This window comes from Nannobrachium achirus (genome assembly GCF_963921795.1).
Source record: "Nannobrachium achirus genome assembly, chromosome: 6".
NCBI lineage: Eukaryota > Metazoa > Chordata > Actinopteri > Myctophiformes > Myctophidae > Nannobrachium > Nannobrachium achirus.
In genome coordinates, this window is record NC_137815.1 from 34249331 (window position 1) to 34273585 (window position 24255).

The window sequence follows — 24255 nt, forward strand, 5'->3', positions numbered from 1 at the left end:
GGGGGGGGGGGGGGGGGGGGGATCCATTTTGTCCAGCTGAAACGAAACAAAAATCCTCAGTTATTAAAGAATAGGTCTACATTTGTCTTGTGTTTTTACTATTTTGCAACTTACGTTGTTTTTGTCTTATTATAAAAGCGCAGAAAATGCCTTGGAAGTGGCAAAATAAAATAAGCAAATGTGAGAAGTTGAACTGTTATTTATCACGGCTTTGTTTTTCATGTACAACTCAAGTACTGTAATAAAAAGACACTTCCTGTATTATTGTTCTTTTTATTGGTCACTTTCACCATGACAAGCATGTTAAACCATCTGGATAACAATTAAACCTTCCTGCGAGCTTAAAGAGTATTTGATTTACACTGGCAGTAATGGTTCTTTGGGATGGCATTGCTTTCTTTCTTTTGAGTGTTCTCGGTGGCAGCGGCTTAGTCAGTGGTGTACTTCTACATTTGTTACTTTAAGTACATTTTGATACCAATGCTTTTGTACTTTTACTCAAGTACATTTTGAATTCCCGACTTTTACTTGTATTTCTACATTGCAGTATTGATACTTTTACTTAAGTAAAACCTGAGTACTTTTTCCACCACTCTGTTTAGTCCCTCCCTCCCCCCCATTTTGAAAACAGTTCAGAGGGGTGTCTTATCTTCTCTCTGACACTCCCCTTGCCTCTGGAATCCGGAAATGGCTCTCTCCCCCTCCCTGCAGATTCAATTTCAAAGCTTATCTGTGTCATAGAGCGTAACTGTTGTTGTCAGCCCGCCATTCTCCACACTGATCATGGCAGAGCCTCGCCTTGCTCTAAAGAGACCCCGGGCCTCTGTATCAACAGATCCATCTGCAGCAGCACAGCATGTATGCAGGAAACACAATGCCCCGTTGAACATGTACTGCTGTGACGACGGGCAAGTCCTGTGCTCAATATGTGCTTCAGTTGACCACAAAAGACACAGGACGCAGTGGGTGAGTGAAGAACGCAGGAGGAAACAGGTGAGTAGAACGACGAAAATAAGTCAATCTAAAACATCTCTCAGCATGAAATTGTTTTGAACAATATTTTCAATTTACCAATTACAAAGGAGGACCTGAACAACATTAAGGAGACATCCAAGGAGAGACTTCAGTTGCATGAAAAGCAAAGGAAGAAACTGAACAAGAATCTAGTGCAGATTCAGGTGAGGTTGAGGAGGGGGCTATAACTCGGACTAATGTCAGTTGTAAATAACTGGAGAAAAAAAAATGCTTTTTACATCTGCGGCTGTTCAGTGGTAAATGCTTGTGGTGGTTACGCTTTTAAGCATAGTGAAGGTGTTACTGTTGAAAATCAGTCGCAGATGAAGTATACATTGGCCATTAGTTTATGTGACATGTATCATTCATCAAGATTTTCATGTATTTTAAAAATGTATTTTTTGCTAGAGAATGTTACAAGATAATGGTGAGTGAAATGTGAGCTTACCATTAACACAGCAATCATTTGTTATGTAATATCACTGCCTGTCTTCTATCCCACTTCAACGTTTTGTTGAGGAAACGAAACTGCCACACTTCTGTTTAGTATGAGGGGAGGGGCAACGGGGGAGATGGGGAGAGACATGCAGCAAAGTTGGTCATTACATTAGAGCCTAGGTGTCTGGACCGACCTCTTCTGACGCTGCTGAACCAATGTGTTTGTGTATAAAAACAGGCGGGTGCCAGAGAGGCAGAGGATTACTGTGAGGGCATCATCGCCCAGCTCATCGACTGCCTCCAGAGACATTATGGCACCGTGCAGGAGCTCATCGAAGCCCAAGAGAGGGCAGCAGTGGCCCAGGTTCAGAGCTCCCTGCAGAACCTGGAGAGGAAGACTGAGGAAATAAAGAGGAAAGAAGTTGAGCTTGATCAGCAGGCGCAAACCGACGATGATGTCTGCTTCCTGCAGGTACCAATCCGACAGTACATCATTATAGCTTGATTTATCCACATTTAACATACTGCAATATTGTCTGTGTCAGCTAATTCTGATTCCTTTAAGCCCCATACTGTATACTTCATCGTATGACAATACAAAATTCAGTAGCTGATCTACAAGCTTGCAGATGAGATGAGAAATGTATTATTTTTAAAGTTTTCGCCCCAAAAACATGGCAGGTATTTTCTTTAATCTCTTTCCCCCTGGACAGAAATGGCACTCTCTATTGACCCTGTGTGAACCTGATGGTTTACCCAGGGGTCCTGAAGACCCGCTCCTCCCCTTTGAGGGTGTAAAGAGAGCAGTCCAGGAGTTTGGGAGGCAGCTGGAGGTGTTTTGTGGCACAGAAATCCTTGCAATCTCCCAAAATGGTATGTTTCATTTTTGCTGTTCCAGCACTGAATGAATGGTTGTAGCAGTGAGAGTACAGTAACCTACACAGTAATGCTATAGAATGAGCTGAGTGGGAGCAGGAGGAACTTAATTCTGTCTAAAGAGGGATTCATGCAGTTGTTATTGTCTCATACATATAGGCCAGTCAACAGCTAACAATAGCATGCATACTGGACAGGCCTTCGATCCAAAAACGAGAGCAGAGTTTCTGGCATGTGAGTTTCACTTATTACCTTTCTGTTACAACTACAAAAATAACACTAATGAAATCAGAATCAAGCTGCCACATTTTACATCCTGAACGTCAACATCCTCTCTTCTCAACGTCTTTTTCCAGTTGCGTGTGAAGTCACCTTTGACCCCAACACGGCCCACAAGGACCTTGTCCTTTCAGAGAACGATAAACGAGTAAATGTGAGCCAGAGCCAAGACAAGTACTGGGAACAACCTGAACCCCACCCTGAGAGGTTCACCCACCGCCGGCAGTTGCTCTGCGCGCAGGGCCTGCCCACTGCGGCCGAGCGTTGCTACTACGAGGTGGAGGTGCGCGGCGACAAGGCAGAGATCGCACTGACCTACCGAGGAATGGACAGAAAGTCACGCACTAAATCGTCGGCCTTCGGGGGCAACAGCAAGTCTTGGAGCCTGGACCGCTCCAGAGTCTATTCCGTAAGCCACAACGGCGACGGCGTCCAGCTGTTAACGTCCCCCAGTCGTGACAGAGTAGGGGTTTATCTGAATTTCAAAGAGGGAATGCTGACTTTCTACGAAGTCTCAGAAAACAACATGACGTTTCTCTACAGGGTGGAAGACACGTTCACAGAGCCACTCTATCCAGGGTTCTGGCTTGGAGACAAGTGCTGCATCCGGCTTTGTGATTTAAGGCAGGAAGGGAACATCGTGCCAACTGGGTGACCTAGCAGAGATTGGTACACAAGTATTTATATATATATATATATATATTTATTTTTTATTTTTTATTTTTTTTAAGATTCGTTTTTTGGGCTTTTATGCCTCTACCTGACAGGACAGTAGACTGACAGGAAATCCGGGGAGAGATGGGGTGCGACATGCGGCAAAGGCCGTCCAGATCGGGAATCGAACCAGCGACGCCGTCAGGCATCAATGCCTATGTGGCAATGCCTAAGTGGTATGTGCCTGGACCAGTAGGCCAGCGGGCGCCCAACACAAGTAGATAGATAGATACCTTTATTATCCCAAGGGGGAAATTCAGTTGTCCAGTAGTAGCACAGCAGTATACAGTTATTTACAAAGTTACAGAGACGTAAGAAAAAATAGATAAGAGGGAAAGAAACAAGAGAACAAAAAAAAGAGCAGTACAGTACCAATAAAGAGAAGGTGCATCAATAGAGGGGGCGAATAATATATAAGTATATATACATAAAGTGTCTTGCAAAAAAGACCATAGCAGTCAATGCTAGTTAGTGCAAACAAGTATCTCACTGTCATTGTTAAACAAAGCAAAAATACTCAGAAACTACCAACACAAACTAATAGTGCAAAGTCAAAAAAAAATCAGTGCGAAAAAAGAAGAAACTAGGAAGCGTGTCACCGCAAGACGCACATGAGCACTCTTCCTGGACGGTCCTTTTGGGTCAAAGACAATACAGCAATAGTTCCTTAGAGGTCAATGTCAATACAGCAAAGGTTCCGTCAGTCTAAGTTAGGAAGGGAGACCTTTTCAAGCGTCCGTTATGTGTCTCGTTGTACAGCTTAAGGGCAGCCGGTACAAAAGATTTTCCTAATCTCTCACATCTCCGTCCTGGGTAGGTAAAGCGGTCGTTCAAAACAACAAGTAGTTGTTTTGATGTGCCATCATAAACGAGGTCAAAACACGAAACAACAATACATTATGAAAATAAATAAAACCACTGTAAGAAACTTGAGCATCAAGTGAATTGTATATATTTATAGTATGCCTTCTGCTTCTTGCACATTTGACACTGCTTCTAAATGTATGTTTTATCACACTCTACCTGTACTTTATTTGTCATCTTATGCATATATATGTTATTAATTATTTAGTTTGTACTTAATTATGTCCAGTATTATTACTTTTTTATGATCTTGTATAGTTGTGTTAGTGTTGTCTCTGCAGTCCCACATACATTTTGCTGTGTTGTTACCGTATGAGTAAAGTGACAAATAAACCTCACTTGATTCTTGGAAGATTTTAGATCTAAGTTTCCCTCAGAATAAAAATGGACAAAAAAATTAAACTCAGTTTGAAGTGAGCGGTGCATTTGAGCAGTTATTTTCATTGCTAAACCGTGTGTGTGTGTGTGTGTGTGTGTGTGTGTGTGTGTGTGTGTGTGTGTGTGTGTGTGTGTGTGTGTGTGTGTGTGTGTGTGTGTGTGTGTGTGTGTGTGTGTGTGTGTGTGTGTGTGTGTGTGTGTGTGTGTGTGTGTGTGTGTGTGTGTGTGTGTGTGTGTGTGTGTGTGTGTGTGTGTGTGTGTGTGTGTGTGTGTGTGTGTGTGTGTGTGTGTGTGTGTGTGTGTGTGTGTGTGTGTGCACGCGCGCGCGCGCGCGTGCGTGCCCCTAACTAAAGGGGGAGAAATGTATCAGTGTGTTTTCATCTACAGTAAGTCATACCAGAGGACAGGTTGTTTACAATTTATTGATATTTTTCACTGATATTTATAATTCATAATATACATATATTTCTTTTACAATGTCTGTGTCATACAATCATGAGGATTGAAGAGAAAGACTGTCATTATTGTGAAACGTGTGCTCGGTAAGGCCCTGCATCCACAGTAAATCAGAAGGAATCTACAATCTAATACATAGACGCATACATACAGACTTACACACATATCACTGTATACACATACACTCCAATGTTTTGGACCCATTGTTCATATTCTTTCACTAGGGCTTTTAAGTTTTATCTTTCAGCTATAGTTACCCTGGTAGTTAATATAACAAACATCGTTTTTCCCCCTGACTGTATCCAGTCAAGAGCAAACATTGAGCCTATTAAGAGGAGAAAGAAAGAAAGAAAATGTTTTTTGGAGGCAAAGCGAAAAAGTGCATTCATATTCACATTCAGTATTACTTGTCATATTGTACAGTACATGATCGATAGTCTGTGGACCTCTTTTCTAATTAGTGTTTCTAATTAGTGTTTCTTTGTTCCAGTGACCGGGAAAAGTGTTAACTACACACTGGCATTCAAAATCGTGTATTTTCAATTTTGTGGCAACAGTGTGTGGAAAACTGGTGTCTGTTAAAAGATTGACAATCCCCTTGTAGTGCCCACACTCCAGAAATGCTTTGTTGAGCTGAGTGAGAAAGAACGTTAATTGCCTGCAAAAGAGCCCTGACCTCTTAACCCTATCAAATACCTTAATTAATTGGACTACCATATACTAGCCAGGTCCTCAACAAGAAGGGTCCAACCTCAGTAAGGGTCTTTGTAAGGGTAGCAAAGGGGGGGACCCAGCTCTGTATCAATGCCTGTCATTTGCTTCCATTCATCCACAATACCATTAAAGGAGTAGTTCACTCCCAAATTACTTCTTTTCTATCAATGAATCACCTCACGGAGACTTGAATTCAATAATATTTGTTGGTTTTTGTCACATTCCTAAGTCAATAATTTGAGGAGACTCTGCAGGCCCATTGATTCCGGATGAAGACCCAAATGCATTTGGGTCTCCATCCGGAATCAATGAGGGTACATTTATTATTATTATTTACTTAGGAATGCAACAAAAATTCTTCTCATGGAAGTCTCCATGGGGTGAGTAATTGATAGAAAAAAGTTCTGAAACACAAAATGGCATTCCACAAACTGTTGCCACAGACTTGGGAAAACAATAATGTTTAGAATGTAGCTGTAGCCTTAAGATTTCCATTCGCTTGAACGAAGTGCACCAAGTAAAAACACTAAGTCGAAAGTGTCCACAGACCTTTGGTCATATATATTTGTATGTCCAAGTTTGGAACTTTTTAAGAAATGTATATGCTTGGACTCTGGAAAGAGTCAATTCTTTTTTTATAAGTTTGATTATTTGCTGTGCAATCTATGGACACAATATTTACTTTACAGACTTTAAAGACAAAGAGATCTCTCTCTACATGGTACAATCAACAAGAGGAAAAGTCTGGTTCCCACCCACTATAACATAAGACTGAAAACAGAACCAAACTGGACAAGCGGGTCTAAAACTAGACGGGTGTGAGAGTGCACTTCACAGTACCTCTGAAGATACAGAGCTCCTTTCAAAGTAGTGAAGGAAGGAACCTCAATAGACCAGTAAATCAGTTTTACCTTCTACTCTTAAAGGGACTACACCATGAATTTACATTTTTCCAATTTTTATGTATTTTCTTGGTGTCCCACCAGCAACTTCTATCCTCACAAAGTCCTATTTCTGACCATTGTGTCTTTCTCAGTTTATGGGCAGATCTATGTTATCATGTCTCAGAACGGTCCTGATTGTGAAAGGTCAGATTTGTGATGTCACAAGGCCTGAGAAGGAGGCAGGAGGAGCTGGGAGAGGGTTGGGGAGGTGGTGGGCAGGTTTGAGAAGGAGGCAGGAGGAGCTGGGAGAGGGTTGGGGAGGGGTGGGCAGGCCTGCTGAGCAGGAGGTGGGGAGGAGTGTGGGGCCAAAACTGGCTCAATAGCGCAGTCCTCCCACTCAGGACAAGGTGGTACTGCAGCTGAAAATGCTCTGAAAGCCAGGCAGAAATGACAGGGGCTCTGTATTCAGGAGTGGTAATTTAGCCTCAAACCTTTTCAAAAACGTTTTTGGGACACAAACAGTGTTATATAAATTATTTTTAAATGCATGGTGTAGGACCTTTAAGAACACAAGGCTACTCTGAGGGTGGATGGGCACATCTGAACATGTGAAATGCTACCTTCCATCTTCCCACAGTCATTTTCACATGTCATGTAAGGTTCACAAACTACAAAATAGATAAGTCTTTAAATATACAGTACAATCCAAATATGTATCACACAAGATCAAAATATATATATACTCAACTCTGAAGATAACATTCATCTGTAGAATATACACCAACAGCTAATATACAGCAATATAAATATAGTCCCTTTAGTCGATTAACACTATGGCTTTGAATATTTTTTGATTGAAAAATAAAAGAAAAAGGGAAAGCTAACGTGTAATTAATTTAATTGAGTTGCATGTTTGACTAATGAGACAAAGAACTTCAAATGTGTACAAAAATGCAAGATGTTTTTTGTGAGAATTCTTCTTTCTGTGCTTTGTCCAATCGAATCATGTGCTGTTCAAACCTCATTAATTGATTCATTAACATTAATTGAACATTAGTAACAAAACAGACCTGTCTGTTCTGTTGAACCAACATAGTTGCCAGCTTTGACTGCATTGCAAAAGACTTATAGAGAAGACAAAGGACAAGGAATCTGTGCAGACAGTAAAACTGTGTTTGTCTTTTTTTGTGCATGCATGTGCAAAAAGAACAAATGACTAGCTTGTAGTTTACATTATATGTGCATCATGATCACCTGATACTATCACGTATGTATGAAATGTTCATACACGTGTGCTGATGAAAATGATATTCTATCAATTGCTTTTAAAGCAACCAGATTGTGGACATTTACTCCTGCACTAATTGCCAAATGACTGATTCCTCCTCTGTGCTTAAATTAGCTGCATTAGGCTTATGTTCACTGTATTGGCTTACACTGAACATGGTTTGTGCATTCCATTTGGGAATATAAAGTAAAGAATAAAGTGTCAGATTCAACTTTAGTTAATATTAATAACAACAATCTTGTGTGGCAATCATATCTTATACTTGTGCTTTTGTAGCATTGTAAAATTTCGCGAGATGTCTTGATTGTATCAAAGCCAGCTGACAAAACACTTTCGACAACCTTTTCAGCAATTAAGATCCTCAAGCTATGATTTTGTCAGTGAAGGAATCTAGGTGTCTTTCTATTTCATAGACTCATAGAAAAGAGAAGCTCACTGCAGTTCACTGGAGGTCAAATTGAGCTCACAATTAACCTTACAGTATATGAAATGCCATTCATTGTATCTAAGAAATGAGAAGTGTCCATTCAGTAATACAAATGTGCTGTTTTCAAGTATTAATATCAACATTATCTCTTTGGTGAAAGTAATGAAATTCTCTGCAGCTATAAAGTGTGTGACATGGAGAGAATGTTGACCTTTAGATCTCCACCAACTTACACCAAAAGGAATTACATCACATCACTCCTACACAACAAATAAACACAATGCCAACTACACACAATTATACAGTAGGAGACTGACACGTCTGAGGACGTTCACCTACACATTATAATCCTCAGTGTTACTTTAACTCTGAGATATATATATATATATATACAGATGTAAATAAACGTAAATCCATTGGTTACATTTGTACACTCTCAGAGTTACAAACATGATAAATAAACTGTGCAGATTCTACTGTGCATTGTACTGAATGTGTGCTATCTATCACATGAACGGGTGTCATTGCAGCAGCCTTTTAAGCATAGTTTTTCATACAGAGCCATGTGAGCTCTGAAAACAAAGCTAAACAATAAATAGCGTTTTCTATTTTTAGCTGTCTTTTAAATAGAATAAAACTGCGTCTATAGCCTACTATTTCACACACACTTACAAACACTGGAATCACTATACAGGAATCATTCAAAAAAATATGAGACTAATTTTTGATTCAAACAGACTGTATGGCTTTGACACAGGGCTGTTGGAGTGCAGCAAAGCGGACAATACTAGGCTTCAAACCTAAACTCACATTCAGATTAGCTTCAAGTACCACAGTAGCAACAAACTAGAACACAGTACGTGGTTTCCTCTACATTCTTCCTCTAAGGACTAACATACAGAACAGGGTGAATACTGCCAGTGATACTGTGCCCCCTGCACTGCAGGGGCTTCCTTATATACTAAGGCAACAAAAGCAGACCCTGATCATAATTGAGAAAGCGATATTAAAGTATGTCACATACAGAGCAGCACTTAATACGGCCGTGTCTCGCCGTCATCTCACGACTTGAGCGACGCAATTGGACAGAAACACCGACATTTCTCTTAGTTAGATCCATTTGTTCCGCCATGTACAGTACACGGCATAGGCTACTCCTTATTGCAGGCGTTTTCACAGACTTGTGGTTATACTTCCAGCAATGTTTGCAACAGTAAAAGTGGGGAATTATTGCGTTGAGCTTACTCTGAGTGGTGGTGGGGGGATTTTAGGCAGCGCTTCTGCACCAGTGCCCCCTGGTGAAGACTTTTATTTGTTGAAAAGGCAAATTAGGCAAAAAGAAAAAAAAAATAGTGAGAGAACTGCAACGGTGGTCAGGGGCCCAACTCTGGGGTGATGGGTGTGGTCGGTGTGACGGGGCTGATGGCTTCGTTCTGGTAGCCCGTTCCGTAGCAGCTGCTCGGGGAGAGGGAGTTGGGGTCAATGGGCTTGGGACCCAGGTAGGGTCTGCTGATGGGAGGCCCGGCGGCGGGGGGCTTGGCGCCCCCCAGGATGAAGCGTGTCTCGTCCTGTTCCTCCAGGTTGGACATGTCCTTCATCATGGTCTTGCGGTAGGCCACGGACAGCTTGTTGGAGCCGTCCGACACCAGGTTGAAGTGGCGCACGATGAAGACCACAGGGAGGGGGAGCATGGCGGCCACGATGAGGGCGAAGCACATGATCAGCGCCCAGGTGGGGTAGCTCTGGAAGCGCTCCTGAGCCTAGAGAGAGAGAGAGAGAGAGAGAGACTTTTGGGGACAATACATTGAGTTGCATCCATTGCATATCCCCTTACCTTTTATTTTCTAATTTTCTCCCAATTTAGTCCATAGGCCAATAGTCACTGTTGACACCTATTGGTTGGTCCGGGCAAAGTCTGTGGAGGGTGTGTTTAGACGGGAAGCGCTCACTATCCCGACTATCCGCTGTTCCGACATGGTCGGCAGGTTAGTTACTTAGCGTCGGCAGGTTAGTTACTTAGCGTAAGGCAGGTTAGTTACTTAGCGTAAGGCAGGTTAGTTACTTAGCGTCGGCAGGTTAGTTACTGAGGTAAGGTTTACTGAGGTTAGGTTTAGGGTTGGGGGTAGAGTTAGGAGTTAGTTTTAGTGTCGGAATACCGGCCCGTCGGAACACTGATGCGGACCCTGTTTAGACAACCACGTCTCTCCTCCGATATGAGTGACTTCACCAGCAGCTTATTTTACCTTGCGATTGAGGAGTTTTATTGGGAGGACGTAATGCATGAGAAGGAACAGCTTTCCTTCCCAGTTCCGCTTGTTGCTGAGCAGGCACTGACAGGGACTTTTCCATCCCTCTTACTATTCTGTAGTCCACATGCACTGCGCACACAACATTGTGTCTCCAGTAGAACATACCAGCTAGTCAATAAGATAACGCATGTACCCAGGTGCAAGCTACACATTCGACAGTTCGAGCCAGGAGGATCCTTTGATTGATTGAAGACTTTATTAGAAGTTTGCATAGGAAAAGGTACAGTTTCATGACGGTACAGTTCACTGGTACAAGGTCTACTAAAAGGAGATCCATGAAAAGACTAAGCTTATTTCCACAGGAAACCATTTAAGTATCTCATATAACATTGAATGACAGACGAATAGAACACAGTACTATGCAGTAGATATGTAAAGAAAAAAAAATGAGAGAATAAAAATTAAAAAAAGAGTCTAAAACTGGCATCCATCCCGGATGGCTAGTCACCTATGACTTCCCCGGTTACTCCCTTTCTCTGTCTGATACAAGAGTATTAAGAACTCTTGACTACGTGTTGTTTGTGTCCAGATGGCTGTTATGGCCAAGGTCATTTATGAATAGGAGTTGATAAGGAGAAAACCCTCCCTTCCTCCTCTTTGTCATGGGAGGGGTAGAGAGCCTCAAAAGAGTCTGTTCTCTCTATGCTATATTGCATGCTCAGCCAAGCGTCAAGAGTCACAGTGGAGGATTCAAACTCAGTCTCCATGTGGTGGGCAGGAGGTTTACCCCAACCAGACGCCCTTACCCAAATCAACTGTTTTGAGGTCCAAAATGTTGCCTATGCCAGGAACACACACACACACACACACACACACACACACACACACACACACACACACACACACACACACACACACACACACACACACACTGTACTGACCAGTTCTTCAATCCAGGCGTTGTACCCTGGCGGGCTGATGACCATCTCTATGACTGTGGCAGAGATGAGGACGATGAGACACAGAGGAGAGACGTACTTCCACGTGTAGAAATAGTAGGCGTTGGGCCGGAAACCCAGCATGTCCTCCAGATCCTGCATGAACCTGACAAAAAACACCCAAAGACAAAGTGCATTGTGTTTAATGGAGGTCGTTCACTGTATATATTTCTGTTGCTGTGTCTCGTCAGTTTACAATGAACAATTCAGACGCTCCAGACAGAGCTTCCGACACAAGTGTGAGATTAGAGTAAGCAGAGTAAACATGAACCCTAGTCAACAAACAAGGTAAATAGTCACATATTTAGAGTGCAAAAAAAAAGCGATCGCCTCAGAGAAACTAGCCTGGGATCGGTACCGTTTTCAGGTTTCTGATCCGGTAGGGATCGGAAATAACCTATGTCATGTTGTAGTCACCTACCGGTATGTCATGTTGTAGTCATCAGACGCAATACAGGTTTGCCGGGATCACCAAACCGGAACCAGAATCCCAAATGTTTTAAATTAGTATAATCGTTTTGTTTCTTTTGGTATAATAATCGTTTGATATGTTCATCTTATTCTAACTCGTACCGCAACTAGCGAGAATAAGCGAATTGATTAGAATTGGAAAAAACTTGAACAAGTAACCAATATCTGCATAGATAAAATAACATAAAATAAAATAAAAGAAGGGAAAAAACGAAGGGATAAACCAGCATTTTTTTTTTAAAGGAATCAAGTGGGGATAGAAGGAGAAAGGAGTGCTGCAGTATGAGGGGGAGTCTTCACACTGCGGCGGTAAATTGGGAATGAGGGCGTGATATCAAGTCAACAGCATGCAGACACACAAGACCACAGCTGCCACACAAAAACACAAGCATACACACCGGAACAGACATGCAGAAATGCACAAAGTTCATGCGTGCACACACCCAGACATATACCAACACTGGCTGGCCTCACCTCTTGGTGCCATAAATCCAGGCAACAGACAGGTTTTCCAGAATGACCACAATAGTGAGGGGCAGACCAGCCGAGTAATCGTCAAACATGGTGACAAAGTAGTTGCCAGAGCGCTGAACAAACAGCAGACCACAGAAGAAGGCTATGATGCAGCAGCCCACTAAAGCAGAAGAAGTAGAAGAAGAAGAAATGACCAGTGTTAAACAAGAGGAAAAGGCTTACTTTTGACTCTATGCAAATGCCATATAAGCTTTATATTATAATTCTTCGTTTTTCCAGCATGTATTTTGTATTCTGTACACATGTACCAAATGTCACAAAAATCGGCAGGGCTTACCTGTGAGGAGCTCCTTCTTGATCTTGTAGGCGTCCAGGATGGGCGTGGTGATGCCAGTCATGGTGCCGATCATGCTGCCCAGACCCAAGTTGATCAGCATGAAGAAAAACATGACAGACCAGAAGGGGGAGGCTGGGAAATGGGTCATGGCCTCCGTGAAGGCGATAAAAGCTAAGCCTGTGCCTTGTACAGACTGCAGTGAGAGAGAGGGGAAGGGGGGGGGGGCAGGGAGAATCATTGAATATCGTCGTTGTCGGATGAAAACCTTGTATGTCCAAAACCGTTTTTTATTTTCCATTTTAAAAATGATTTAAACTAGTGAAAACAGCCGATTTTCACTACTTTTGTGCGACGGTCTTGTATGACGAAGCAGGGCTTTACTTTGCGAAAGAACGTACAAATGTGAAACTTGGAGATACGAGGTTTCCACGCGACAGCGACGATATATACAGTTCATGAGTCCAGCCACAGGAGAGAAATCATTTGTTATATTTGTGGAATTGCTCGTTTAGTACTCTAGAAGCTGCATTGTTGAGTCGCATTACTCATTGCCAGATAATCACAATGTTTAATATGAGAGGTTTCATGTTGTCATGATGATGCTATCAATGTATTGAGTTATTGCAGACATGCTGTACATAAGCATCATCACAACAGCTTCTCTGCTCGAATAATCCGAATGAATTACAATAATAATGCAGAAAGAGTTATCTGGCAGAAGGTTGGTGGCTTGTCATATGGAAATACCAACAGCAGTGTGAACAATCTACAGCGGTGGTTTCCCAATTTCTTTAGCTCAAGACCCAAAAGAGAAATTAGATGTTTGCCCGGGACCCAGACTAGTGAAAATATATACAAGCTCCCAACGCATCGCTCGGCGCCGCATTCTGAGCTCGTAGATTAGTGCGGTCATATATTGTCAAATATGATGACAGTGACACCCAGGGCCTTGACCTATGCTAATAGAGTTGACCGCTTCTACTTCATATTTCATATGCTGTTTCATACATTTTCTGAAATTGTTTTGTTCACCATTGTCGCGATGCGACACATTGTCAGCTTGTAGATATGCTATTTTCACAATTCTTTAATATAATGACATTGCCCCATGACATACTAGGGCTGAGAGTGGTCAAGTTCACAGAATGATGAGCTTGAGCATCAGTAATGTAAGACAGACCTTGTTGAGCTCGTCCTCCAGGAGACAGGGATCCAGACCCATCTCAGAGAAGCTGCCCTCTTTCACTGTCTTGATGACGCCGTACATCTCAGCATAGTCTGACGTGCTCAGGTGGGAGAAGTTCACATGGGGCGGGATTAGGTCATGGCTCAGAACACCAGAGTTGAGATAATGCAGAATCTTCTCCGCATTGCTGTAAAGGACAATTTGGAAACAAAAAACAGGGTGTTAATGTAATATTGGATATTGAAATATTGTAATTATTGAAAAATGTTTCCAAAAGCAGAAATAGCATGTTCTAGCGGTAGATCGATTATTTAAAGTAACGTTTAACTTTGGTAGAACCGAGGGTTATCTACAGTATCTGGCCAAGTGGCCATGATCTAAGTCATAGTGACTTAAAATCTTTATCTGCTGCTTCTGTGCTCTGTGTGAGAACCCGGGAAACTATAGTGATTCCATTCACTCTCACTGTATGGTTAAACAGGTCTCAAAATCACACTTTTAGAAGACAAAGCTGAAAGAAAAGAATATTCCTGGCTGGAACATATTCTTTCCCGGCTATTCCACCCAGTGGCATTGTTGTTGCCTTTTCTCATGCTATAGAAGGCCTACAGAACTTCCATCAAGAGTAAAAAAAAAAAAAAAACATTCATCTTCACTAAAATTAAAACTTTTGGGAATATGCTTTGCCTGCCATGTAGTATACCCTAAAATGTAGTATACCATGTAGTATACCCTAAAACATTTTAAAATGTGATGTTTTGCAATGCAGTGATAGTGAATGGAACACAGAAGCGAAGAATACAAAATATATATTTGGACTTCATATAATGACTGACAGCCAGTGGAGGTTTTGATAGTAACTGCGACCTGACGGTCGCAACAACCCAATTAACGTTCCACCAAAGTATAACATTGCTTTAACAGGAATGGCATGTGGAGGAGTGGGTGGGAAACTGAACTTACTCCACGACACACTTTTCGTTCATGATGTTTGCCTTGAAGCCCAGCACAGCAAACACCACCAGTGTTGCCAGGATGGAGGTGAAGAAGTTGATGAAGGACACGAGCACGGCGTCAAAGTGACAGTTGTTGTCTATCTTGTTGTAACTGGAGAAGGCGATGACTCCTCCGAATCCCAGGCCCAGAGCGAAGAAGACCTGCGTGGCTGCCTCCCTCCATACCTGGGGTTCCAGCATCTTCTCCAGCTGTGGATAAATATTGGGGGAAAACCTGAACTCATATGTGTACTACTACTGTGTATTGTTAGTAAATGATCATTTTCAGGCAACGATGAATCGATACCTAGGGGAGGAGAGAGAAGCGTTCCCTCGGTCTTACCTTGGGAGTGAACATATGAGCGATGCCATCTATGGATCCCTTTAGCATCAAACCTCGAACCAGGAAACAGAAAAGCACCACGTAGGGGAACAGGGAGCTGAAGTACATCACCTGTGAGGGAAGGGAGGAGAAATATATTTTCAGGCTACATTTTGTACACCTTCACTTTCATGACACATCCAAATCCATCTGGTGACTGAATTTCCCCCGCGGGATCAATAAGGGTCTATCTGTCTAAATGTATCAAAATCAGGCCGCTTTGATGCACAAATAACGTCTTGCCCTTGCACTTTACAGTCATGCAACTACTGTACCAAGTGCAATGTTATTGAGCGTTGCTAACTGCTCCTACATCTGGCTTTGTCTGTATGTATGTTTGTACCGTATGTGTACTGTGTAGCAGAGTGACTCACTGCCTCAGCCTGATGGCCTCAAAACTCTAATATCTCCCCAGCCCATAGGGTCAAGTTGTTAAGATATTGGACTTTAATATTGTTCACACTGCATAATGCTCTCTCTCAGTTCTCACACAATCCTCCTTACTGTATATTCCATGTATTAATGTTTCATATCTGACCCTGATGTTTTCTACTTTATTCTCTCATCTGCTATATATAATGTTTCCTACAGTATGTGTATATTTCGTTGTGTTTGGGGCCAATAAACAGATTCTGATTCAGGTTCTGATATAGCGAACATTTCTAACCTTCCCGGAGGAGGCGATGCCTCTGATGACAGCGAGGCAGACTATAATCCAGGCCACCAGCAGAGACAGGGTCATCTTCACGTTGAGGCCGCCGCTGTCTGCGATGGTGCTGGTGATGTTGAGGGTCTGCCGGTACCAGAAGTAAGTGGTGGCTGAGCTTTTCTCGCACTCTGGCTCCACAACTGCTCACGATAAGACAGGGAGGTCAGCGCGGGGGGGGGGGGACAGTGATAAGGACACATGGGGAAGGTGGGACCACACATGGCATGGGTGAGGAGGATCATAAAACAGAGACTGGATTGTGGAGAGTGAGATGGGAGAGATGACGCTGGGAGTCGACATCTCTATATTCTGCTGGTTTGGCTCTCAGAGCTAAACAAGGTCAACTCTGCGTTTGGTATGCAGAGCACGTACGGTCATTCACAACACCTGACATTTCTCTGTGTACACAGTACACACACATAGTGTTGTTGTTCAACCTTGGGGAGGGTGGGGGGTGACACATGGTTCATGGAGAAATCTGTTTTATAGTGCTTAAATCATTATGGACACACAAACACGCGCGCACCGCACGCACACGCGCACACACACACACACACACACACACACACACACACACACACACACACACACGGCCAGCTCAAGTGAGTGGCATTTATATGACAGTGTACAGTATACTGTAGCATTCTGACATAATTCCATCAGTCATTTCCTGTCTAACCTTTTAGTGATCAGTACTGTATGCAAGCTGTTTGCAGTGACTCTGGCTTATGAGGCAGCTAGTCTCTCTCTTTCCTCTTATTGGCTTCAGAAGTTATAGTTTTAGGGTGCCAATGGTGTCATAGCTACTGTGGTCGAGGACATAATCGTTATGGACAGAATCCAATAATAACTATGGCAGTTGAGAGAGAGAGAGAGAGAGTGCACCTCACTGCTGCATAAACTGAGGTGTTAATGTGGGACATGAGGTGTCAGGAATCAGGAGTCAGTTTTGTAAATTATTATAGGACATCATTCATTGTCATTCAGGAGAAATGTTTGAACAGATGCCCATCCTTCTGCCTGAGGATGCTGACTGCCAGCCCCTTCCATTTGCTGGCAGATCCATTGTTGCTGAGTCATATGTAGTATGCGCTGAGTGTTTCTTGGCTCTGCTGCCTGGTAATATTATCACCTCTAATCTGATGGAGCCTCAGAAGAGTTTAATCTGATTTATGTCAATCTAGTTTTAAAGAAACCTTGCAGAAGTAGTTAACACTATCAGCCAATCTCCTTCGCTGTGCAATTTAGATGCAGTCAGCCGAGGTTAAAGCACGTGAAATATTGTTGGAACACGAATAGCTGTCATGAGGATTCCAAGGCGTAATTTCAGAAAAAAATTGCGGGTGGCAAAAAATAAGTTACCTTATCCCCATTTTTGAATTAGCTAAAATAGTGGATCTACACGCTTTCAATGTGTTGCCAAGCAATGCGTTGAGAGCTTGTAGATCAGCTATTTTCACTATTTCTTTGGGAGCGAAAAGAGAAAATGTTTGCCTATGACATTCCCAAAATAGGGATGCCACATTGAAAGTGGTTAATAAACAAATGGTTGAATACAATAAAAAGCATAAAACAAATCAAGAGTCGGGGACAATATGCATAAAATAACTGAATTTAAGGTACATGTGAACACAAGGGTGTGGCCATTGCCATCCCCTGATGACCCAAATGACACCCCTGTGAGGATTGACCACAGCTGTTTCAATCACAGAATGTTGTTGGTGAGAGAGCATTGGTGACATATACTCTGCTATATATATACTGTTACTGTGTTGTAAACTTACTAGCCAGTGAACCATTCCTTCTGATTGGACAGTCGCTCCATGGAAGAGGGTGTTGGAAGGACTGGAAGAAGTAGAAGATGCTCCAGCCGATGATCACATTATAGTAGAGGCCTACAAAGCCACACACCTGCAGAGATGTATGGCATGCACACTGTTAGAGATGGAAGTGAAATAAAGGTCTACCACTTTAGTGCAGTGGTTTTCAACTCTTTTCATATGAAGGACCATTATTTACTCAGCAATTGAATCACGGACCACCATTTGATGAGATTTGTGTAGATTCTTGTAAATTAAGTAATGCAGATGTTTAACAATATTGTAACTCTTGACAGAGTAAAATGAAACCAAATGGACCTGTACGGATCCATTTGGTTGAAGGGCTCTCAGGCTGGCACTGACTTACCGGCTGAGTGGAGTTTACAGTTTACAGTTACAGTTTACAGTTTAGGCATTTAGCAGACGCTTTTAATCCAAAGCGACTTACAATAAGCAGATAATACATCACTATAATAAACAAGATAACATGTCAGAACATCAACAACAATATAACAAATGCATATGAATATCAATCTAAAAAAAACAATATAATCAGTAAAGAAAAAAGGATTCTAAAAAATCCTAAAAAACAAATGCTAACTAGCTTCATGTATGGTCATTGAGTGTTTCAGTAGTGCTATGGGTTTAGGTGGAGTCTGAAAAGGTGAGTCTTAGCGAGTGAGTCCGTTGTTCTTAGTGCGACAGGGAGTTTATTCCACAGCTTGGGGGCCAGGAGGGCAAACTGTCTCGGACGAGTGGATTTTTGTCCTGGTTTACAACCTCGATTTAAAATGGACCTTCTAGTGGCAGAGACCCAAACTGTCAAAACAAATGACCACATGGAGGAGGATCAATCAAATGGGTAAACTCATGTTTAGAGGCGAGATCGTTTTGCCGCCACTGTAGGGTTAAGGTTAGGGTTACACTCCATCACTACAACACGCTCCTCCGTCCTGCCTGGTCTCTGCCCATCATGTGAGAGGGGATTTTAATCTGGGCATCCTTAACAAGTGCATCCATTATTCTCCCTACTACATGATAAAGGGAGGAGGTTTGGTGTCTTAATAAAAATGACAAGTAAATGATTTCTACTTTGTCATATTGTTGCAAAGTAGATAAGTTGTATGCAAATAAGGCATCATGCTTTGTACAAAGTGACATGTTCCTGCTAGCCATCCATGACACACAGGAGCTAAATATGGATGAGAGATTCACGAATACTTGAAGTGCTCTATTTCAGAGGTTTCCACAGTAATCGCTTGAAGATGTATTCATAGCTACTTATAGCACCAGCCTTTCAACTGTGAAGAGAGCCTATAAGATTAATTATACTAACTTTCACTGCTCGAAACACGGGAGTACCTAGGTATGATCACTAGAATACTTTTTTTGGCAAGCAATTAAAAACACAATAACCCAGGCCAGATTATCATAAGAGCCTGTTGTGGCTTCCTTTCTTTCTTCTTGATTAAGGTACATCAATATTTATGTTTTTTCATTTGCCAACATATTTAATTTAATAGATTTTGCATATTACAGTTATATACAGTAGCTGTCAAGTAAGGGATTTATTTATGCTGTGTGGTGCAAGATGATCATTGAATTGCTGGAGGTTTTAAAGTGTTTCCCTGTGCAGAAAAAAAGGCACTGTTTCACTCACACAGCGAGTGAATCTTTTCCTGCAAAGCACATTCTGCAAAAGCTTTAACAATTCACTGCAGGGCTTGTGTGACAGACTGATAAATTGTCTTCGATCTTTATCCGGGGACTCATGAAATGTCCTTCCCACCACTACACTGTTGTCAATCTATTGTAGAGTTCTCAAATTCTGCCCAAACCCGACCCTACCCGACCCGTTTTTGGGCCGGGCTGGGCCTAAAATGTATGCTAATTAGACGGGCTGGGCGGGCCTCAGGCCCAGTTAGGGCCAGGCCTTAATTTTCTGGCCCGTTGAGAATTCCAATCTGTTGTTCAATACAGAGACCATGTCTAACCATGTCTCAATATACAGTAGCAGGCAGATTCACAGCATTCAATACTATAAACATTGTCCATAATCTTAATTAAAACTGTTGGGATGACAACTGTGTGTTCTGGTTTATTATCAGCCAGCAGTAACATTAAAGAAACTGGTATTGTTTCACTGGCTTACCATCAAACTGGACACCCCTATGCCCCCCAGACGAGGACAGACATAGTTCCACACCCCGATGCTCCCACGTCTGATCTTCTGTCCCACTGCCAGCTCCAGGAAGAAAAGTGGGACTCCAATGATGATGAGGAGGATGAAATATGGGACCAGGTACGCTCCTGAAACACACAGGACAAAAACACATATTGTGTGGATGTTTGGAAAGATGTTTTTGCTTTTTTCCCCCCATTACATATTATAGATTAAATGTTGTTCCAGTCTAATCCAGGGTCAATTATCATCCAGGATATGAGAATGTGTGTCACATTTATACTTGGTGGTACGACTGCATCGCTTGCTGAAAAAAGTAATGTGATTTTCAAATAAAGAATGAGACGCATCATATAAATTACATTTACAGTTTGACAGCCAATATTATACTAATATACATAAATCACAAGTAGTAATTACATTGTTACAGCTACATCAAGTAGAAGAGTACAGGCTGAATAGTCAGAATACAGAAGGTCAACAACCTAGTACATTGTGGTATACAGTTGTGGATTGTTTTGGGTCTCTGCCCGTGTCCTTAAATCAAATGACAAATGCTGTGACTGTTCAGCCAGATCCCATCCATTGCAGCTTACCTGAACCGGGGTCAGCTCAAAGTGTGATATATTATATGGTATATTTCCTGGCATTAAGAGGTGACAAGGGAGGGGACTGACATGCACGAGGGAGGGACTGGCATAAAAAATATAACGCACATCCTCCAATTTTTGGTGCTGAGACAAACTGTAAAAATAGAACCAGTAGGGGGGCGGCAGTGGCTCAGGGGTAGAGTTGCCGTCTTAGAACACGGAGGGTTCGATCCTGGGCTCCCCCAGAGTTAGTGTCGAAGTGTCCTTGAGCAAGACAATGAACCCCTAATTGCTCCCTATGAGCAGGTTGGTGCCTTGCGTGGCTTCCTCTGCCATCGGTGTATGAATGTGTGTGTGAATGGGTGAATGTAATAGTGTCGAAACGGTTGCATACCCATAAATCATATTTGGAGCATTCAAAAGTGAGTTGTGAACTACGGCGGAACTGATATACCGGTACACATGTATGAGAGAAAGTACGAGAAAGAAAAAGGCACAAGGAGAAAGAGAAATAAAGACAAGCCGTCCAAAGAGCGATAAACGCCCCACATGACAGACCTTGTAATGTGCCTGTAATTGGCTGTCGGAAGGCACATTACAGAGTGAATGATGGCAGCTCCCCCTGCTCAAATTACCTGACTTGTCGTTTAGGCGTCTGCCATCAGTAAATAATGCTGGTTTACGCGCACTAAATCACTCCATGGAGGAGAAGCTTAGCAAGGGAGGTGTTTGGGTGCACATTCAGGACTTCAGCAACGTAAACATTGTGTTCGTATAGATTTGTGATTGACAAGGTGATTAGTGTGCTATGTATAGGCCTCATTGGACGTATGGCGTCACAGAAAAGGTTAGACGTGATTCCTGGCCACACCCCCTACTTCGAACTATTGTTCTGGGTCCGAGAACCTTTATATCACCTAAAGTAAACCTGTTTCATTTCATATTTTTCTGTCACATAAAGTAAACCTGTTTTCATTTCACTTTTCTATAATCCCAAAAGTCCATTGAGTTCAATGGATGTTTTTTGTAACCTTTTCTGTGACGCCATACGTCCATTGAGTTCAGTGGACATTTTCTGTAACCCTTTATGTAACCCCAAAAGTCCATTGAGATTCAATGGACCTTTTGTGTCCATTTTCTTATAATGTCCAATCAGACAGGATTGGTCATGCTTCACTTGACATCACAATATATAATATAAATAGTAAGACGGAATTAATTTCCCAGTGGATTCCTCGTGGCTCGCGTTAGTGCAATACACCTTTCTAGTTCTTGCCTACTATGATCACAGGTTACACACAGCCTACCCCTGCTCTCTATGGCCTATACATAAATCATTCATTTTTAATTCATGAGTACTATCTCTTTCCAGTCTACCAGAGTATCATTTTGCCCTGCCCTTCTGGCAGTAGTAATCGATAATGCGACTATAATTATAGCCAGCTGAGCTCCTCTCTGCTTGGCGGCCCCATGTCGCTCTGTGAAAACAGACCGATGGAAATGTCATGTATTTTAGAAGCAGCAAATCCACAGCAGCTTGTGTCTGTGATTGAAGATGACTTTGGATTCGTACAACACTGTGATGCACAATGTTTGTGTGGTTTGGTATGTAAAGTAACTAAGGAGGACATTTACATTCAAGTAGATTATTTTGTAGATTATAATTCTTATTAAAAAACATATAGTCAGTAACCACTTCAGCCTATTATACATTTCGGCCATCTGAAAATAGCCGATCTACAAGCTCACAATGCAATGCATTGTTAGCTCGTACGTAGATCTGCTTTTTCAAGTTTTTCTTATGCATTTCACACACTTGAAAACTTGTGAAATGGGACGTTCTGCATAATGAGTATAGCCTACTTTCTACTTTTGGTACTTTAAAGTTAGTTCACCCCCAAAAAGCTATCAATTACTCACCCCATGGAGACTTTTGAGGAGGCTCTTTGTGTCTCCATAGGGAACCACTGCTGGTCATCAAATTATTGGGTGATTCCAGTCATTTTCATGTATCCTAGTGTTTCTACATTTAGGAGAGCAAAGAGAGCAGGTCCTCCAGAGTCAACACTCACCTCCTCCATTCTTCTGACAGAGGTAGGGGAAGCGCCACACGTTTCCCAGCCCCACAGAGAAGCCCACCTGGGCCAGGATGTACTGCAGCTTGCTGTTCCAGGCCGGGCGTCCATCATTCTCCTCGGGCACCTCGATCTCGGGGATCTTCTTCCCCGCGGCCCCGCCTGCCACATTCAGGATGCTGTTCTTGTAGTCCAGCTCCTCGTTCGCGAGCAGGTCTGCCACGGACTCTGTGACGTGCTCATGGCTCTGCACGCGCTGTATCACCTTACTGGTCTTAGGCATCGGGAGACGCAGGGGGTTTGGGAGCTGGGGTGGGGTGGGGTGGGGTGGGGTGGGGGTGGAGAGAGAGAGAGAGAGAGAGAGAGAGAGAAAGCAAGACGTGGACAGAAATCGAAAGAGGGGTCGTGGAATTCTGTAGGTATTGGGAGATGTTGAAGTCAGACAACAGTTGCTGGACTCCAGGTCATAAATCCAGGCCACCGTCCTGTGTCGGACAAAAAACACAAGAATCCAGTAAAAATTGTATTTGTGCTAAGTGTTGCTGGCAGAATTTTTTTTCTTCGTATTTTTACACGAGAGGGTGTGCTTTATCATGATTATCGGCACGCTGGCGAGTTCTGTAGGCAGGGCTGAAGTGGTCAATTTTGACCTGATGGTCAAGATTCAATTTATCCCCTGAGCAAGCATTAGCTCAATGGTAAAACATTTCAGCACTTGCTTGTGAAACCGGGTTCAAATCCGGGGTACCACAGAGGAAAGTTACAGCTTTAAAAAGGGCAAGGACCCCTTAGTTGAGAGAGAGATGAAGCAAGGACCCCCACTGTGCCCATGCACAACCTTTTCAGAGATTCCATAGTTTCATTGTTTGACAGCACAATCATCAGTGTATTTTGGATTCTTTTCAATTTGTGTTTTCAGAAATGTAACCACTTGAACCGTCAATACTTACAATAAACTTGACCTTTCACTCTGTACTTAGTTTGCTATTTTTCCCCTCTACACCAAACCTCTTTGCCGAAAATACAAGTTGTGAGCTTGTAGATCAGCTAATTTTGTCTAACATTCTCAGAATATGGACGATAGGGTTAAAGTGGTTAATAACTTAAAGATTTGGAGGACCCCCTGTAGTAACTCTGAGGACCCTCTAGGGGTCCCGGACCCCCTGTTGAAGACCCTTGCTTTAAATAATAGTTTGTAGGGAGACAAGAAACTGGAGACGGGTGACAGTCTGATTCAGACTCAGGTCCTCGTGAGACACAACAAGCATGTGGTCAGTGCACTACGTGTCAGTGCACTACGTTCTTGACAGTGCCCTTAAATTTGCAATCATTTAAAACTGTCTATGTATACGAGTCCTTAAACAGCACTTATCACAGAGTTACTGCCACTATTATTACCTTCCCATTTTGTGCTTGGTTAGGTTTGTATTAAAGATTCAGGCTCATTCCCTGGAG

At 42.5% G+C, this 24255-nt stretch overlaps 2 protein-coding genes across 2 annotated transcripts; one reads left to right on the forward strand and one right to left on the reverse strand.

Moving 5' to 3' along the window:
• Nucleotides 1–830: 830 nt before the first annotated feature.
• Nucleotides 831–3620, forward strand: LOC308287694 (tripartite motif-containing protein 16-like). Its single transcript, XM_080728937.1, has 6 exons — nt 831–993; nt 1083–1178; nt 1691–1924; nt 2166–2325; nt 2488–2562; nt 2685–3620. Exons 1-6 carry the CDS (start codon nt 889–891, stop codon nt 3260–3262), a joined length of 1248 nt encoding a protein of 415 aa, XP_080585063.1. The 5' UTR covers nt 831–888; the 3' UTR covers nt 3263–3620.
• Nucleotides 3621–9705: 6085 nt separating this feature from the next.
• Nucleotides 9706–23083, reverse strand: LOC308287042 (sodium-dependent neutral amino acid transporter SLC6A17-like; the record flags this gene model as incomplete). The annotated part of the gene is made up of 11 exons (XM_080728163.1): nt 9706–10092; nt 11523–11685; nt 12525–12684; nt 12862–13054; nt 14042–14234; nt 15011–15252; nt 15386–15496; nt 16092–16273; nt 17918–18044; nt 20106–20263; nt 22798–23083. 11 exons carry the CDS (start codon nt 23081–23083, stop codon nt 9706–9708), a joined length of 2202 nt encoding a protein of 733 aa, XP_080584289.1.
• Nucleotides 23084–24255: the final 1172 nt, after the last annotated feature.